At 37.8% G+C, this 19,395-nt stretch overlaps 2 protein-coding genes across 4 annotated transcripts in view; one reads left to right on the forward strand and one right to left on the reverse strand.

Annotated features, from left to right (window-relative positions):
* The window catches only part of LOC122074081 (potassium transporter 7-like), a 28,761-nt gene extending 26,009 nt beyond the window's left edge, over nt 1-2,752 (reverse strand). The window contains exon 1 of the mRNA XM_042638904.1: nt 2,172-2,752. Coding sequence (XP_042494838.1) covers nt 2,172-2,420 — 249 coding nt within the window. The 5' untranslated portion in view covers nt 2,421-2,752. The remainder of the gene's footprint in view (nt 1-2,171) is intronic.
* Nucleotides 2,753-8,346: 5,594 nt separating this feature from the next.
* On the forward strand, nt 8,347-12,821 carry LOC122073857 (serine/arginine-rich splicing factor SC35-like). 3 transcript variants are annotated; one of them, XR_006138891.1, is made up of 11 exons: nt 8,347-8,528; nt 8,632-8,710; nt 8,822-8,901; nt 8,991-9,057; nt 9,875-9,946; nt 10,747-10,956; nt 11,047-11,233; nt 11,319-11,470; nt 11,668-11,889; nt 11,988-12,166; nt 12,281-12,821. XR_006138891.1 is itself a non-coding variant. In XM_042638525.1 (8 exons), exons 1-8 carry the CDS (start codon nt 8,453-8,455, stop codon nt 11,322-11,324), a joined length of 777 nt encoding a protein of 258 aa, XP_042494459.1. In that variant the 5' UTR covers nt 8,347-8,452; the 3' UTR covers nt 11,325-11,635. The 3 variants fall into 3 exon arrangements, 1 of the variants encoding a protein (XP_042494459.1); XR_006138890.1 differs by having other exon boundaries at nt 11,988-12,821; XM_042638525.1 differs by lacking the exons at nt 11,668-11,889; nt 11,988-12,166; nt 12,281-12,821 and having other exon boundaries at nt 11,319-11,635.
* Nucleotides 12,822-19,395: the final 6,574 nt, after the last annotated feature.

Consider the following 19,395-nt stretch of genomic DNA (forward strand, 5'->3'; position numbering starts at 1 on the left):
GTTAAAAGCCCTTGAATCAGGGATAGATTTGGGAACAAGAAAGAGAGTTTCAGAACTGGAAAATAGAAAGTACTGCAGATCAGTGGTGTGGTTTACCTAGGATGAACTAAGATGGAATTTGATACCTTGGAGTGCTTGAAAACAGTATGAGAAGAAGATATTTAGAGAGAGAAAACCTCTCAGGCTTCACACTGCAGAGAGTCAATTGGATCAAACACCAATTCCATCAGCCTTGATCAAACACAAGACAACTCTTCATGGAGAAGACAATAGCAGCAACCATTAATTTGTTTATCAAAATCATTCTAGCTTTAAGAGCCTCCTCTTCTTTATTTACAATGATGGGGGAGGGAATTACAAAATAGAAGGTTCCTTAAAAGGAAACTTAATTTAGCCTCCTAATACAATACTTACTAAAAACTGAAATTAGGAACTAATTGAAATTATAAACTATCTGAAAAAGGAAACTAACTACTTGACTCAACTAATAATTTAACTCCTAAGAAATAACAAAGACTAATAACTTAAATTGAACCCAACTAAAAAATAAACTAATGAAAAGGGAAACAAATTAGTTAATCCCGTACTCAACCTTAAAGCCCTTAGTTTAGACCCATAAAAATGGCCCATTACACTCCAAACCACATGGACTGAAGGCCCAACACATATACAACCCAACCCTAGTCTTATTATGCAAAAAACAAGAGTGGGAAAAAGGTCAGAACACTAAGGAGCACAAAGCATCCCCAAAAAAAAAAAAATTAGTATAATCACTCCCTTCCCAACAAGCTCCACAACATCATGAGCTGACTGGTTCATGGAATAACCCCAGAGGATGGTTCTACCAAATAGTAAGTGAGCATGAGAGCCTCCGCATACCCTTTACCCAGCTGCATCCGTCCAGCGAAACTGACGGAGTCACTTTCCCCTTTCAACTGACTAATACGTCTATGAGCCAAGCTTGACCGAAACAAGAGTATAGAAGCTCAACCCTCATAGAGTCTCCATCATCCACTGGTCCCAAAAAAGTAATAACACTAACACATTACGATCTCTGAATAAGCATAATACACTCCTCTTATAAGCACATGTCTGAATGACTCAAAGCGTAAAACAAACAATGTAAGCCACCATACAATATGGGGACAATGACAAGTGGAAGATGAGTGATGGGACTGGGAAGCAAACTACAATGTACAAATTGAAAGAGCAAATCCACAATCATATGGTATAGTAGTTCACCAATTCATGTTCTTCATAATTGTGCAAGTATTACAAATAAGAACATGAAACTAATATTGGAAACACGAATTGACAAGGATCAAACAAGACCAGAGATACTTTATACAAGTTTGAATGATGTTTTGCAGTTTCCCCAACATTAAAAGTTAATAAAGACTGGCCATACTGTTAATAATGTAGCTAGAGATGTGAACTCCATGGTGAACAAGCCTCTGCTAGTGAGGATGTTAATTTCAAGTCAATCTATATTCAAAACGTAGACAATGAGTAGAATGGAGCCTTGTCGCACTTTTAGAATTAGAAGTATTCATGCATATAGAAACACAACATAACATAGTCTATCTCACAGAATTCTAAATTCGGCACCGTGATTGAAGTATTTAACTTCTTGGAATGCAATGGAGATGAACTAAAAATATTCAAGGATAGCAAAGAGGAGATTGCATATGCAAAAGAAACAAATTTGGAACCAGAGCCCAATATTTAGTTACTCTCTCCTGAACTATAAAATATCTGTCATTGAACCCTTCCCCTTGCACTATGAGTCACACTCCAGTATACTCGTTAATGCTCGATGCAGCAGGTAGCTCTTACGAGAGGAACAGAGTTCAAGCCAACCCGACTTCAGATAACTACAGTGCATGAATAGAATCAAATGTTCGTAAATTTGACGGGACATGGAAAGAAATAGATCTTACTGGATTCAGTTGTATCAATTTTTTTTCCAACAAGGGAAAACAATTGAGAGACCACGAGTTTCAACCGAATTAACTAGCACATAGTGAGCACATTCAAATCTGTAAAACTAAATTCTGCCGTAAGAAATACCAATCAAAACGTAGTGAACTAATATTTAAAGATCGTAGAGCACAGAGAAACAAACTTTGCAGATCGAAGCCAAAAAATAGGAATGAGAATTTTCGACGTACATCGTAGTCGTTTCTCTGAGCACCATGGACCTCGAGGGCCTCAACATCGAAGGAATCAATCCGGGGACCCGTCCTGATCAGCCTCTGCTCCGCATTCTCTTCATCTTCGGAAGACAAACTCATTTGCGGATGTAAATCCTCGTCGTCTTCTGCATCCGAATCGTCTTCATCCTGAAAAACCCATCTCGAATCCAACGAATCCATGGAAACTAATCCCGCTCTACGCCTCTGTGAACCTTCTTCCGCCATTAATTCTTCAGTGACGAGAATTTCATCCAATGAACTTTAAAACCCTAAACAAGCCCACCTCATACGATATCGGAAATGACTAAACCATGGAGAGATCAGCCACTGAGAGAACCAGAACCCAGACAAAGAAGGTGTGATTAAGAAACTGGTGTTCGCATTTATCAAAGCAGGAGGAAAGCTATATACGATTGTTCCCTTCCTAAATGGTCCTTCAGTTCGTTATGGACGTTTTTATTTTGTTGCTTACTTGCTTTGCTTCGGTTATTTCTGCCTCCCAGTCTCCACCTGGCTAGAGATCACCATCTCGCTATTGGTCAAGCCTCACGGAAACAAAAATCGAGACAAGCCACAGAGAGCGAGTGATATACTTTTCTATGTTCGTTCAATAGTTTTTTTTTTTTTTTTTTTTAATAGTTCAATAGATCGAAATTCGTGGGAAAATATCAAATCTAGTAAGATACGACGTGGAAATTACGAAAAGAAAACGCGAAAATTGGCTACGTGAGAGTATTCAATCTCCATTTATTTATTTTATTTTATTATTTTTTATTTTTTTAGAAGAACCCCTACCCATTGAAGGAAAAGGATAATTTATGTTTAGATTATGTGTAGCACTCATGGATAGAGATTCGCACATCTTCAATATTTATGGATAGGAATTTGGTCAGATCATCGTACATGTTACAGACAAGGCCCTCCTAAGAATCAAGAAGATTTTGTTTTTCAGTAACCATGTGAGCCAGGGGTATTAAATGGTTTTTTCTTTTTTTAATAGGTAAATGTTGGAGGAGTGTTTTCAAGCTAAAATCCGTTGATGTTAACTCCAATTATCTACCATTGATGTTGCCACATCATTAAAACCCTAATTTATTTTTATTGATTTTTAACTTTTAATACCCGAAAAAAAGAGATTATCAACTTGCATGTGTCTACATCTAGACTAGGTGTTAACCGGTCGGGCCGGTCTGATTTCGATCGAACTTAATCGGTCTTGAAGACTTTCAAAGGCTGCACTGTGTCTACCCATTTAACTAATCGGGCTTAGTAATTGAGGGAATTGACTAATCGGGCTTAGTAATTCGGTCGGTAGGCCTCGGACTATAATCGAGCTACCTTAATCGAGCTTTAGTCAGGCCTTAACCGGACTACGGTCATGTTTAATGTTAAACGGGTTCTCTTTAAAATGTGCTATTATATTCCAGCCCACTCATGCAAGCCCAAAAAAATGACAATAAATCAATAAATGATACAAAATATAACCATTATTTAAAATGTGAACATGTATTTACTTTTTAGTTTTTACTCTTTAATTTGGGGGATAAAATAGATATTCTACAATCATTAAAGGGTTGGGTCAGGCTGGTCTCGGTCGGGTGTTATTCGGTCGGTCTCAATCGGGCGCCCGACGGTCCAAGTAGCAAAACCGAGACCGACCGTTTGTAAATGGGCCGGGCTCAAGCTCGACACGTTTAATAAACGGTCCAGGCCGGACCAATCTATAAAAGGTCGACCCGGTCGGATTAGTCGGGTCGAGCCATGAATTGACACCCCTAATCTAGACACTAGCATGCACGAGAAAACTGCTCCACCCCACCCCACCCCACCCCACCCCACCCAATGGGCTGAAAATGCCTTTGTTCGGTCTCTTATTAGTCTGCACATTGGTGGAGTGAACACCCAAGCGGGTAGCATTCTCTTGATCATTAATACTCTTATTTATTTTCTTAAACTATATCAACACAAAATATTTTTTTCACAAAAGGAAGGTGAAGAGGACTTTTTTTTTTTTTTTTTTTATCTAAACATCGGTGTGAAGAATCGGGCACCCAAGGGAGCCGAGTAAGGGAGTAAGGACGGAGAGGTCAGGTGGAGAGTCGACCACTGGACCACCTGGACTCTCCACTCTACTACTAAAATACCAGCCCCACTGAATGAACATGAATCAATAAAAGGTCAAAAAAAAAGGGCATAAGAATTTAATATGCGACGCCAATAGTGGATGTATTGTTTCGGATATCTCTAGTTTGTTGACTGTTACGTTGTTCCTTCATTGGGCTGTTAACACCGATGCTCATTTTAACACTTCTTAAGCTGTGAGATTTATGGGTTTGGTGGCCTTGTCCACTGTTTAAAAAAAAAACATGGACCATTCTATACATCTAGGGGGCCGTAGTTGTTTTAATAATTTAATATGGCAGTATCTCAAATATTATGACCTGGACCGTCCTATAAATCAAGGTGCCTATACTTGTTTCAATTCATAAAAGAAATATGGTGAAGTATTTTTTTTTTGTGGGGTGGGGGAGTGGGATGTGGACTGGGCCTAGACAAAAGGGGTTTGAAATGACTATCACACCTCCATAGTCAATGCCTTCCCGAGCTCTCTCATTGGCCTAGGCATGCCGTGCAACCCCTTCATCCTATACATAAAACTTTAATTTAATAAATATAGATCATATATGGGGGTTGGTCGCGTAAAAACACTCATTGGAAAGAGGGAGAAAGGACAATGTTATTTCAACCATCATAATAGGGTACAATCATGGTTCTAAAAATCGGGGAGTTGGATCCATGAATTGAATCAGCCGGTTTGAATAAGAATCAACTGACACCAATTCCAATTCTAATTACTTTGAATTGCTGGTTGTAGCTGATTCCAATTAATCTTTCTTATAAAAATCAAGTTTCTCAATTGGATCGGACTTATTCCAAGGTCAATTTAGATCCTAGCTCAAAATGGCCTGAAATTTGTTGGATTTGATTGGTTCATGCCAGTTTGACCCTTATTACGCTTTTAAAATCCCAATACACTAGCACCCCTGAGTCTATCTCTGTCCTTTTACGCGAATAACATTTTTGCCATCCTATCTATGATAGCATCTTCTCACACTTTATTGGTAAGTTATCCTAACTCACTTGCTTAGAGAATCCTCGGCTCTCAAAAAATAAAAATAAAACTAGATATTTGATTTCTTTATTCACCTTATGCGTGAAGATCTACAGATTGGTTATGTATATTAGCATCTTTCACCAAAACTAATGGCATACAAGAGTGAGTACCTCACAATTCATATATCACGACCTATATACTCGGAGAGGAGATAAATTTCAAAGAATGTTTGACAAGAAAGAAAATATAATGAAGCATGCACTATCAGTAGTGTGTGTACTATTTTTTCTTGCCTGATTCAAACGCGTCATGTTGCTACCTTTTTGCCTCCAAACAATCCATAAAGAATATCAAAGAAAAATAGTTATTAAACTAACTAAACAAGCAACCACATGTGAATACTAATTAGCTTATTCATATTCACCCATCGCTCTTCAATATTTTATTTACAATCTATCAAATGGATGGGAATGGCACCATAATCCTATATGTGACAACTAAAATGCCAATAAAAATTGGGATCCACATGCTCACCGGGTCTTTTTTTTGGTAGAAACGTGCTCACCAGGTCACCATGTTGTAAAATGTACTTCAAAGAGAAGTTTCAAAATTCCCTTTTACCTTTTTGACATCTGTCTGAACTTTTCCCTCACACAATGTTTGATTCCTTTGATCTTATGGTAGGTTACCTTGTTGTGAAGCACTTTTGTGTGAAAGTTATAGTCTCACATTGAAAGTGGAAATAAGATAACGAGAGATTAGAGAATTTCTTGAAGAGTGGGGATGGTTCGGAATGGTTTTCACACAAGTCGGTACAGGACAAGGCGAGACGAGTCTTTGAAGTATGTGAAATTCTTTTTTTCCCCAAAATAGAATTTAAAGTTTAGGTTTTCCTCTTGATGTCTTATTCCCTATAAATATATGAAGTTTTTGGCACTTCTAATGACTACTGTCGCTCTCTCTCACTCTTTTTACATGCTATTTGAGAGTTTCTTCCTAATCCATTCTCTTTGCTGATTGAGCATAGCCTTAAAGTGAACAGTCATGGACTAATGCATGAGTGCAAAAATAACTAGAAAGCCTAAATAGTTGTTTCATCTTGAGGATTGATTCACAAGAATTGTTTTGCACCATAAGGGTTAAATACAATCTTAAGGATGATTGGTGGAATGACTTGACCTCACCATCACTTTGACATTCATTTGGAACAAGTAGTTGTACATGAACCGCAAGTGAAATTTTACCATCTCATAAGTCAGGGATTAAACCATTTAATATTGCTTTTTGTTATACTAGTCTCATGTGTATCTCTCCTCACACATCTCTGGGGTTGATCCGAACTCTAATTTAAATTATAGTTTTTCATCTCGGTGTCTTCTTCTCTATAAAGAGGATGTGTTGGTATTTCCAATGATTATTCTAAGTGCTCTCTCTCTCTTCTCTCATCCATTCTCTTAGTTGATTGATTGTAGTTTGAAAATGTTTTGACTTGATTAGTACATGAATGCAACATTTAATGGAGGGCCTAAGGGGTTGTTTCATCTTAGGAATTGACTCACAATAACCCTCTTGCATCATGGGGCAATAACAACCTTATGTATAACGACCAGTAGCACGACTTAGCCCTATCATCACTTTGACATTTGTTTGGAACAAGTAGTTGTTCAAAGATCAAGTGCGTTGCAAGTGGAATTTTACCATCTCATCATTGAGTGATTTAACCATTTAATATTACTTTTCTATTATTATAGTTTCTCACATCATATTTTGGTTGTTATATTTCACTATCACTACACACCACTGTGAACCCAAATTCACATTCTGTCAACAAATAACGAGAAGACCATTTTAATTGTTAGTGATATTCCAAGCGTGTTCATCAAACCACCATTGCCACATAAATCATCCATAACATAAAATAAGCATATTCATGCATCCTCCGCTCACATGCACAATGTTGGTTGGAATGTTGTATAAATACATTAGTGTGCATGCTAATACATGGAAGGACATTTGACTAAATTAGAATATGAAATTTGACATGTGACTCAAAATTCTCAGCCATTTAAGAAGCAATGTAAGCTTATAGTTTCAAGAATCATGATCGGATCGATATGATTGGCCAATCTAAATTATAGTTGATGTGGCTCATCCAATACTTGTACAAAAAAAACATTGTATGCCATAAATATATCGATTGTAGGGATACTCGAGACCAATCCAAAATCAGTCCAGATTATAATTCCGTATCTTGAAATCCCTATTTGAATGTGAAGGCCTCCGATCTTTCTTTAGTTTGATTGGTCTTCGATTAACACTGACTATCGATCAAGAATGAAGGTGTTGATCTTCAATCAGGGTTTTAAAAATTAGTGAAACATATTAAGAATTGGAATTGATCGATGTGATTGATTCAGATGTCAATTCCAAGTTTTTTTCTTTTAGTACAGACCAATTCCAACTTTGAAAGACTTGTTTGCGACTCAACTTTGTTCAACTCCCTCATCCAACACCAAAGGCTGAGTTTGGTGGTCAAGAAATGAATAACAAAAAAAATTTGATGAGGGAAATAGGAAAGATGCAGTTATTGATTTATTCCTATATTTATCTTCTCAAATTAAAATTTTTTTTTGGTCAAGTTTCACGACAACCAAACAAAACCCAAGGTTCTATCTCCGGTATCTTTCCTAATTTGGCCATACAAATAATGCACCCATATGATTGTCAAGCACGGGAATTTTCGTAAAATCATAATGAAAGGTCCGAGAAAGATCCAAACAAGGAAGTCACCAGGGGAGTGACAATGATATTCTGTTATCACTAATCAGAGCCGTTGAAATCTTAAAACGATCATCCGCTTTCATTTGATCGGACGGTTCCATCACTAAGTCGATGGGCTTTATGGTTTATCTCCTTGGGATAACACTGTATCGGTAAGCACGGGACGTCAAATTTCAGAAAGAATAAGGGTATTAGTGTAATTTAACTGATATTTAGCACTTTAATGCTGAGGAAGCAACCCCTTGGTCCTCTCTGTCGATATATACGATAGGGAGCGCTCTTTGTGAAAAGTTGTGTTGAAGAGGGCCTCAAATCGAAACCCTAACCCTTATCGCTCTAGATCGTCTGTTCAGTGACAGAAATGTCTCACTTTGGGAGATCTGGTCCTCCAGATATCAAAGATACCTACTCTCTTCTTGTTCTCAATATCACTTTCAGTAAGTAACTAATCTTTTTTTTGTTCAGTTCATCGCCTTCTGTTCTTGGTTTGAATATGTTTTTTTCTGATTAATTTTATTATTTTGAATGGTTCCTTTTCAGGAACCACTGCAGATGATCTCTTCCCGTTATTCGATAAGTATGGGAAGGTCGTTGATATCTTTATACCGAGAGACAGAAGGTTTGAAGATGCTAGAACTCTTTTCTTGTCGATTTTTTCTTCTGATACTACAGAGTCTATATGTTAAGAATATTTTCGTGTTCTTTATCCTTTATTTTATCATGTTTTCAGAACTGGGGATTCACGTGGATTCGCTTTTGTTCGATATAAATATGCCGAGGAGGCACAGAAGGCAGTGGAAAAGCTCGACGGTAAGTAATGTTGATCCAAATACAAATTGTGGAAAGGGGTTTTTGTTTAATTGACGAAATTATTTACCCTTTACAATTTGATTTTGTAGGAAGGAATGTTGATGGTAGAGAGATTATGGTTCAATTTGCCAAGTATGGGCCAAATGCTGAGCCAATGTAAGTAGTTACTGTGTTTGTAATGGTATACTTTTCTTGTTTTTTGGGAATTTGAGCATCTTTATCTTCTTTCTCGTTTTCACACAAGAAGAAGAGCCATCCTTTCTTTTTTTAGTCTAGTAATTTGCTGGTCTTGGTTATTTGATTGGTAGTGGCAAGTTTATGCCTCTTGCATCATCGCTTTTGTGATTGTTACATTGATGCATGTGGTATTGAAAATTTCAGATGTAGTTTAGCATGTAGAAAGATTTGTTGTTGCTTATAAGTGAGTGTTTCGCAGATTGCTTTAAACAAATTAGCAGTGTTCTAGTTTATATGGACCAGGAATGAGCATATTCTCTCTCTTCCTCTCAAAAAGAATAAATAAAAAAATTCTTGTTGTATCCGGTAATTTGATTGGAAAAATGCGATTTTCATCCTTTGCTATATATGTTTCCTCATGTCGCATTTCAAAGTAAACCTATCCTGTATTATACTGAACTAAGCATGATTCCCAACCTACTATGGTTTGGCTTTGTGAATCATCTTTCTTTTGTCCCCTCCATGTAGGATGATGTTGTCCATGGGTCCTAATTCCATATGCTTGTTGGAACCTGTGATGATTTGAATAATATCTGTTGAGATCTTTTGGTTTTTTTCTTCTTTAAGCAATTTAAGCTAACATTTCAACCAATTTCTACTATTAGTCCCTTTTTTTTTGTTTTGTGTGTGTGTGTGGGGGATTTAAGTATTTAAGTTATATTTCCTGTTATTTTTTATTTTAAAATATTGAGTGTAAGCACAAGACTGAATTGTGTGTGTTTTTTTTTTCCTCCAGCCGCAAAGGAAGGATAGTGGAAGTATTTCCTAAGTCGAGAGGCAGGTCAAGAAGCCGAAGCCCCCGCCCAAGGTAACGAATGTTTGTGCGATTGCTTGTCATCTGAATTGCTGTGTGGTGGTGGAATTGTGTGGTATGGCAATGATATTTTTGTTGATAAAGTCTTATCAAATAGTTTCATTGGCCTTTAGTTTCGATGTATCATCATTTAACACCCGGGGTGTAGCTCCACTGGTCCAAAAGCGCTGTGTGTTAACAGACATGTCAAGTTTTAGTCTCCTTGCGGCTGATCTGTTACATGGGTTAGGTTTGGTTGCGTGTAACTGGGGTCTACCCTTGGGCCTGAACTGTAAAACCGGACGGGTTGGAGGGGTTCCTTGTCAGCAAAAAGAAAAAAATTGATCATTTTGTTCACAGATGCTTTCATTCATTGCATAAACCTTGGAAACATGACCACTATTCAATAATAAAGTTCTTGATTGAAATGCAAAGTAAATGCATCCACATCTAAGAGAATATGTTGCTTATGTACTAATACAATTTTATATATCTTAAAAACCTGTGGCATGAGTGCTGTATTGAAAGTTGAATTTGATTCTTTGGTCTCCTAGAAAGCGCTTATAAAAATTCTGGAGGCAGCTGAAAGCATCATGGAGTATCTTGTGTTTTATTTGTTATTTCATATGAATTACAGTAGGATGTACCCCAAAAAAATCCCTAATTTAATTTTTTGGTGGCTTGGTATATCTAAACCTTGAGATCTGGCCGAGAAGTTACGATGTTGTGAACCTGATCAGTTTTCTTGCACAGTCTATGCTGTCAACTTGTTGACTTATATGTAACATGCAGAAACTGATTATAAACATTTTCAGGTACCGGGATGATTACAGGGATAGGGATGTCAGGAAGAGAAGTCGCAGTAGAAGCAGGGGTAGAAGTGATCGCGACAAGTATCATCACAGGGAGAGGGATTATCGCCGTAGAAGCAGGAGCCGCAGTCTAAGTCCTGATTACAACAGAGGTCGTGGCAGAAGCCGGAAAGATGATGAGGGACGGAGAAGCCGCAGCCGGTCTTATGGAAGGTTTGCTTTCTTCCCACTCGTGCTACTATTTTTGTAATTGTTCTACTTTGCAGAATATTTTGTTCGACGCAATCTATATTTATCTTGTAGTGTTTCCCCTGCTCGACGTAGTCCTAGTCCTAAGCGTAGTCCATCTCCGAGGAAGACACCTCCATCTAGGGATGGAAGTCCTGATCGACGCAGTCAAGATGAACGCTCTCCATCTCCTAGGAGTGTTTCCCCCCGAGGTCGACCTGCTGCTTCTTTGAGTCCATCTCCACGTAATTCAGATGCTGATGTGAGTTCGTCTACCTACTTACATTATTTTCTTTTAAAACCTGGATCTGATTATCTAGATTAAGTGTTTTTGAATTGTCTTACAGGAATGATGGAGTAGAATGGCTTGCTATGGTTCTAAATGTTGGTGAATGTACCATCTGTAGCTGTCTTGCTACTGGAAAGGAGCTTTTTGGTCGTGCTTGTCCTGGTCAAAGTACTAGATGCTAGTTATGGTAGTTCTGGACTTCATTTGAAGGTTAACTATTTTGTTGAAGTTGATGCATCCTATTATTTAGCCGAGTTAATAGGCACTTTGATGACATGTACTTTCTTAGGTTTGTGTAGGTTCTGTGGTGTTTGCAAGAGATTCCATGATGTTGAATAATTTCTTATAGTTCTCTTTCCGTTTTTTTCTTCTAAAGCATGCACACTTTAATTTCTCTTCTAGTACAGTCATGGGAGTTGAGACTCGGATGAATCGAATACCTGGGGTTTTATATTAATGCTCGTGAAAAGAATTAATGTGGCTGATTGGAGAGATCGTGATATTGTAGCTGTTGATGCTGTTTTGTACTTGATGGATGATGTTCGTTTTGATGCTCGTTGCAAACAACAGTATTCTGATGGTTTTCACCTAAAATGTTAAACTAATATGCTTTGATGATCTCATGATTGGTAAGATTCATGATCATGTTTTCTTCTGAATAGTCTTTATCCATCTGGATTCTGGAATTTTACCTGACCGCAATCTATGGTCTTCAATGGTTGTAAAGTTTTGGACCCCGGAAGGAGTAGTCGTTGCCGTGATGGCCTGAAAGATGGTTGGAAGGGGATCATAATTTACCTGTAGCTGATGCTGCAAGTGGCTGGACCTCATTCAATCATTGATGCTGAGTTAAGATGAGGCCTTTTTGCTGAGCTGACCCTTCCATTATAACCTAGTCGAGACAGGGTAACAGATGCTTAGTTGCTTATTTTGTTTAGGGTCTTGGTTGGACCTAAAGTCATTTAATGTCTAGCTGTTAGGGTATTGACTTCTGTTGCATCCTGTACTGAGATGTGATAGCACATGGAGATTTGGCTGTAGCTGTGAAGCTGTAGCGGATAATATTGGCATCATGTACTGCAATGTAGCACATGAAGTTGTGGCTGTACCTGTGAAGTGGTAGCAGATGTCCATATAATGCCGCTGTTGATTGCCTTCCTAATTGCTGGGGTCGGGTTGAATCTGGTACTACTGATTTTGGTGCTGAACGACGATGACTGATTTGGTATGTCTGGTTGCAATCTGCTCCAGTAAATCTGCTGGTATGCCTGCATTTATCTCATGCAGATTGGTTAGAGCTTTTGTTCATCTGACCTCACTTTATGTTTGGCAACCTTTGAAGCTAAGTTGAAAGTTATGCTGTAGGTTTCATTTAAACCGATGTACAACCCTTAATCAGCTGCTTATATTGCTTGTGTGAAACAATTACATAACCTATCGTACTGGATGTGATACGAATTACAATCAAATCATTAAGCCACACTTCCTGATGGTCCATTGTAGTTGGGTTGCCATAATTTATTTTGAATTAATGACAAATGGTTATTTCATATGCATTAAATATTTTTGAGTTCTAAATCCTGTTAATTGCATTGTGGGTGCTATTTGACTCTTTCTTGACATGCTAGCTTTCCATTATTTTTTCCATTTTCTTCTTCTCTAAATCTTGGCCAGTTTAGTGATAAGTTGATGTTAGTCTCTAGGTCCTTCAAGAGGTGAATGTTTAGCACCAGACTTGGTATTTCTAGGATTTTGTCTGCTGTCCATTGGATATGTTGATATGGTTTGCTGGTTTGCTGTCAATTTCCATTAATTTCTCATGGCAAATGTTACCAAGACTATCTCCTTATTGGCATGATTGAACTACCTATTGTTGAATGCTGACCCTTGTCCGGAATTTTAGTGCTCTCTCTAATGTCACTGATGGATGTATAAAGAGATGATATCTTGCAATAAGTAGTCCAGATTATTGTTTTATTAAACTGAACTTCAAGGGTTTGCTGTTTGTTTTGTATTTTGACTGTTCTTGATCCATGTGATATTTCGGATTTACTCCTAATTGTAGCATAGGTAGATGTTTTATGTACGCCATCTAGAAATTTGGTATGAGGAGTGTATTTAGGTATGCTTAAGAAAGCTTTGTGTATGGTGGTGGTAGGCCTTATCATGGATGTTCACCACTGTTGCATGTAGGTTGTGATAGATGGGAACCAATCCAATTTTTCTTCAGACCAGCCAGAATCAGATAGAATTGGCTGGATCAAAGAAAATAAATGTTGCATTCCAAGCTTTTGGAGCTTTTGGCTCAAGAAACTTGTATTTGTCTGTGTTTTTTATCAAAGGAAGAAGACTGGTCAACAAATAAGATTTTCTAGCATTTTTGACCAATTACGTTTCTTGTACTGAGCTGGTGGAGATTGGAATTGACACCCATCGATCCTATTTGAAATTTGAATAGTAGATTCCATTTTATTCTTATACGAGTCTTTAATCATTATTCATTTGTCATAGTTTGGGGCATGTGATATTGATGAGATGGCCGTTGTGTGGTAAATTCATTTTGATTATGATCAATCATTATATTTTGGGAGAGTCAGAATTGTGCTGTTGGATATTGATTGATGTGGAAGTAACATGATGTGGTTTGTCATTGATTTCGGTGGGAAGTAGGTGAGGGTCCACTGTACTTTATGGACAAGAACTTAATATACCCTGGAGTTTTTACGGCAGATGAGGTGGGAGTGGTTATTTTGACCGTTTCTTGTATTGTAAATGGCATTAGCAATTCTAGTTGTTTGTGTGCCTGAATATAGATTATTTTTCTAATGTAGTGGCGGTACGGGTAGAGAAACATGTTGGTTTATTGATTCTCTTATAATGTTAAAGAAAATTCATTAGGTACTAGTGAAAGAATTTTTTTTAATAGGATGTGGGGCATTGGTGCATTTAGACATTGATCGAGAGAAGGAATCTACAGCCTTGGTAGTTGCAAGGGCCAACAAAAAAAACAAAAAAAAACCCCAATATTGTTTAGCCCATAGAAGCCACCCTGTATATTTTTTTTTTCTTTCTGGTAGAAGTAGTGACCATTTTTATTTTTTGTTGAGAAGAAGCCGCCATATTGAAATCCATTTAATGTGGTTAATAGAATGAACAAATTATCTATCCAACCTTTCAAACACCGAAGTTAACAAATTATTTTTGGATTTTAATACTAGCCAGTTGCCACTATGTCATAGCTTAGTTGAAACTATAAGAATACTTAGACGAACTTTATCTAACGATTCCTTGTCAACTTCACCATATTGGAGGCTGTCCTTGTGGTGTATTATTGATGTTTATGGTTGAATGTGATTGGAATTGTGGTCGAGTCATTCCTTGTTTGGTTGGAGTAGGCTGCATTGAAGATTGATGTGGATGATGGCATTCACAAATCATTCATGTTTATTGAATCTCATGTTGCATTAGTTGATAGTAATCTTCCGATGTTAGTAATTAATTTTCCAGGAATGACATCCTGTACTGTTAGGAGAATCATAGTTCTGTTCTAATGTTGAACCTGTTTGTAATTTTGTTTGTTGCTACAGAGCATTCTCTTTAACAGTGTTACTATTACATTCTCATATAGTGGTAGTGTGGTAACATCAAGTTTATAGTGTCTCATATAGGGTTCTGTAATTGCACTGGCTGGAGAATTGAGAATCATGTTGTTTGACTAATTACAAGTACAAATAATAGGACCAAGGGAAGGAGGATGGTCCTCTACTTGGGCATCTTTCAGTGGGTAGTATATGGTCCTTGATGGCAGCCGAGTTTCAAATTCCATGTGGGTTTTGAGAGAGTTCTGTCAAGCCAATGCCGAGGTGGCAGGGCAGCTTTGGACACCTTAGGAGCTGAGTTTTGCTTTTAAAGCCACCCAGAATGCATAGATTGTGAAACCCAGTTATCTTGAGAGGGAGGCGGCTGTAGAAGACTGAGTGGGGTATCAGTACTAGCTCCTCTTGTTAACACAAGAAAAACGAAACTGTGCCTGTGGCTGCCACTATAGATGGTAGTCTTTGAAAGACGTGAATAGAGAGGGTCAGTGAATGTGTGTTGTGTGGTTTAGTGTGTAGGATCATTTATGCTAAAGCTACTCGTTGTTATGTGCTTATGTAAAATTATTTGGGGATGGAGTAACTTCAATTGGGTATTGCTGCGCCTTTCTACCAGTCATGCAAGTGTATTAATCTCAACAAGTTCAGAAAATAGATCTTACTTTGATAAATCCAAGATTGGTAAAGCATCCCATAATGAGTATGAACCATGCACAACCTCAATAATGATTTTCCCTGGCTCAACTGCAAAAACTTGAAGTTACTATATGCTCATTTTTTTTCCCAGATGGAACTAAAAAAAATCAATTAAACATTTTTGATAACGAGGCAGAAACCCTCAACCTGATATTCATTAGTTTCGAATGAAGAGTGAAGAGTGCTCTGCCCCAACAAGCAACGGCCCTATACAACACAGGCACAAAGGATGCGTTAGCTGATCGTAGACCAACCAAGCAACGGAACGAGCGTGAAAGCTGTTGTGGGGTAGCCTGTGCAGTAGTTTGATTGCTTCAAGGTAACTAAAAACATCAATGTTAGGGTTGGTTATGTGATATTGTTTGTTCATAGTCGTATAAGCTATTTGCTTAGTTGTGTTTGTAACTTCGCATATATTTCAATGGAAAATGACAGGTATGCTGTCGCATTACCAAGGAATAAGGTATGCTAGGGGGATTTAAACCATTAGATGAAACATAGAAAATATCATCCGTTCATAATTGTTGTCTTACAAAACCTGGCCAATTTGCTTCATGGTCTTTTTCAGCCTAGTTGTTCCTTTGTCTTCACCTATCACTGCTCTAGTAACCTTTTGGGGCTAGTGTTGCTTGAAGCATCACCGCGGGTAAGTTCAAATAATAGTTTTTTTTTTATTTTTGGTGGGTGTTGAGAGGCTCGTGTTGAAGAAACTAGGGATTCAAGAAGGGGAATCATGAAACTCAAGAAAAGAAGAAAAAGATTCAATCTCTACATAGCATGGGTAGAAATCGTCTGCAATTCCGATCTCGTACAATTCCGTGCAATATCACCTTCAGGCGGTGACACGTGTATTGATACCAATACAATGGGCTAGATTTGGTATAATTAATAAAACATTAAATCAATGAAGAGACATTTAAATCAGATCTGGGCCATTGTATTGGTATCAATACACGTGTCACCGCCTAAAGGTGGTATTGCACGGAATTGTACGAGATCAGAATTGTAGAGGATTTTTTTCTGTCATTTGTAGTATTGTTATATTATCATTCAATAGGAAAAGAGGAAAAAGGAGAGAGAGAAGAGTACCGATTGAGCGTTGTGCCAAGAAATTCCCCTGTAGACGTCCATAGAGAAGGTGGGAGTGAGATATATGGTGGCGACGCCCAAATCCGCTGTGAAGGCCTTGAATGCCAAGTCTCCCACCTTACTAGCAACCCTATCTCTATCTGAGACTCATAAGATGGATATGAATTATAAGAATAGAGGAGGAGATCGGTTGAAAACCCCCTACAAACTCCACTGGATCTTTTCTACTTTAGTACTTATGAACGCTCTGAGAGATGAAAGGTCCTCACTGGGAGAGCAAATGCTGTTTAACGTCTTCGCACAGCACCATAGAAACTGACTAAAAGGACGAGGATGCGAGGCAGCATCGATGCTTTGGGCACACTGGCCGGAGAAGGTAATTGGAGCGGCGACAGGTGAGGGCAAAGGAACAGTTGGGTGGCAGAAAACCATGGAGTGACGGTATTGTGCAGGTTTTTTAAGACAACGATTATGAACGGATGAGATTTTTTATGTTTCCTCTAATGGTTAAAATCCCTCAAGCATGCCTTGGGTAATGCACTAGCATATCTATCCCTCTCCCATATTTCAATCTGGCCAATACTGATGTGACTCTAGTTATCAGAACTTCCATTAATCTTCCCAAATTGGTGTGTCGAATTAGAGCATTAAGATTACCTCTGCTTTGAATGTCTCAATCAATGGAAACAATAGAAGTGATAAATCACCTTCGTCTTTTATCACTTTTGAGTTCAAAGAGAACTTAATGGAGAAAGAACGTGTTTCAAGAAATCATGCCACAGGCGGCCTTAGTCTATGTATGTCACTGGTTTGATAACACTTGAACCTCTTTAAGAAACCACAAACCATTCTACGTGTCATTGATTTAGATGACACTTCGCCCTTCGGAAATTCATAATCCATGGTTTCGTAGGATAACCTGGTTCAGCAATTCCAGAATTTAAATGCGTTAGTACCTTCTGCTTTGTTCGTTTTTTGTTAGATATGATACTGATTCGTTGCAGTTTAGATTCGGAATTGAATTGAATTGAAATCGATGGAAAACCATGCGCGATACTAAGTTTGTTACTAAGTTTAAAACCGTGGTTTTACCACTAAACCAATTCCATATTGACTATGGCTTGAAATTAGGAAAGAACCCTTTACCAAGAAAAATTTAGGAAAGAACTATCGGAACTATCTACCCACAAAATTTGGACAATTGGTCCCCATCCTAGCAATGAAGCAGGACAGGAGTAATGTCTGCATCAGGTTGAGAGAAGAGGGGTGACGACGGTGGAGGTATGCACCTGGCGGCATATGATGGCGTCGTGAACAAACGACCCATCTGTAAGATGATGTGGCCTACATTACCACATGTGCAGCGAATGGTTTCTGAACCACCAATTGGAGTTTGTGAATCCCTCAACGTTCTGATGGTGGAAGTGAGGGGGATATAAGAACATATTCCTAAAAAATGATTGTTTTGAAAATTGGTAACGGGAAGGAAACCACTTTTTGGTCTGATCCCCTGCTACAATCTATTCTCTATTCCTAATTTGTCTCTTGCAAATTTATCTATGGCTAATAATCCTCCCCCACACCTCTTGAAAGCTAATGATTGTATGATCGGGAATGAATGGAATGTTGGTCTTTTAAATTCATTACCCCCTCCCTCCTAAACTAATAAAATTCTTCAAATCCCTGTATCCAATACCATGACAAGTGATGGTGTCACCTCTTAAAAGAGGGGTCCTCTCAACCAAGAGAGCTGCAATTTTTCTCAAAGTTAATATTTTTATTTAACTCTAGTGGATGCTCAAATGTACTTATTTGTCTCATGCTCATATTGGTGGCGACATTTTTTGAAACTCAAAATCCACTCGAGATTTAAATTCCTCTTTGAGAATTGCAGATTACGGAAATCCTACAAAGGACATCCTGTGAAAATGAATGGATATTGACCACTTTTGTGGTTTATGACACAACCAACATAAGAATACATGGCATGTGTTCATTTCCTGCCTTTTTACAAGGAGGATTTGGCAGGGCTCAAAACTGAACACTAATGACATCCCTAAAAATAAATTGGATTATGTATTATTACATATGCAAATATAAGAATCATGTCACATTTGAACTTGAAAAACCCAACTACATTATTCTAGTAGAATATGTAGAATATTGAGTATCTAATGGTATCCCTACACATTCCGTTGAACAGCATGTGATCTTCCCTAACCTCATTCCTGTTCAGATAGCAACTCTTCCACTTTTTTACAAAAGAGTGTTAATCACCACGGTGATAATTGATCACCAAATGGGCTATTGCCCTTATAACATAAGTGAAATGTGTCTTACTCTATATTATCTATATGATGACAAGAAAAAGGTATTGAAGCAACAACAATTGGCCTTCTTTATGAGATGAAAAGGCTAAAGATGAAGGAAGCGAGGTAGACGAAATTTGAAACAATGCGGTGGAGCTAGGAAACCTTATGTTTGGCATCAGTACCGAATCTTGGCCGTGGATATTATACCCCTTTTTTGGAAACTGTAAATTTTCAGTTCAACACCATGTTTTGTATAAAGGCTAACAATGCATTAGCTATTTTGTTAAAAAAATAAAGACCAGAAGGCTATGAACAGGAAAACTATGATCATGGACCCCAAATACATTTTAAATAGCTATTTTGACAATTAATATAATATTTTATTCTTTCATCAAAAGAAAAAAAAAACCCCTTTACTAATTTTTTTGGTAGAAATCCTAAA

This window comes from Macadamia integrifolia, chromosome 3, assembly GCF_013358625.1.
Source record: "Macadamia integrifolia cultivar HAES 741 chromosome 3, SCU_Mint_v3, whole genome shotgun sequence".
In the NCBI taxonomy this organism is placed as follows: Eukaryota; Viridiplantae; Streptophyta; class Magnoliopsida; order Proteales; family Proteaceae; genus Macadamia; species Macadamia integrifolia.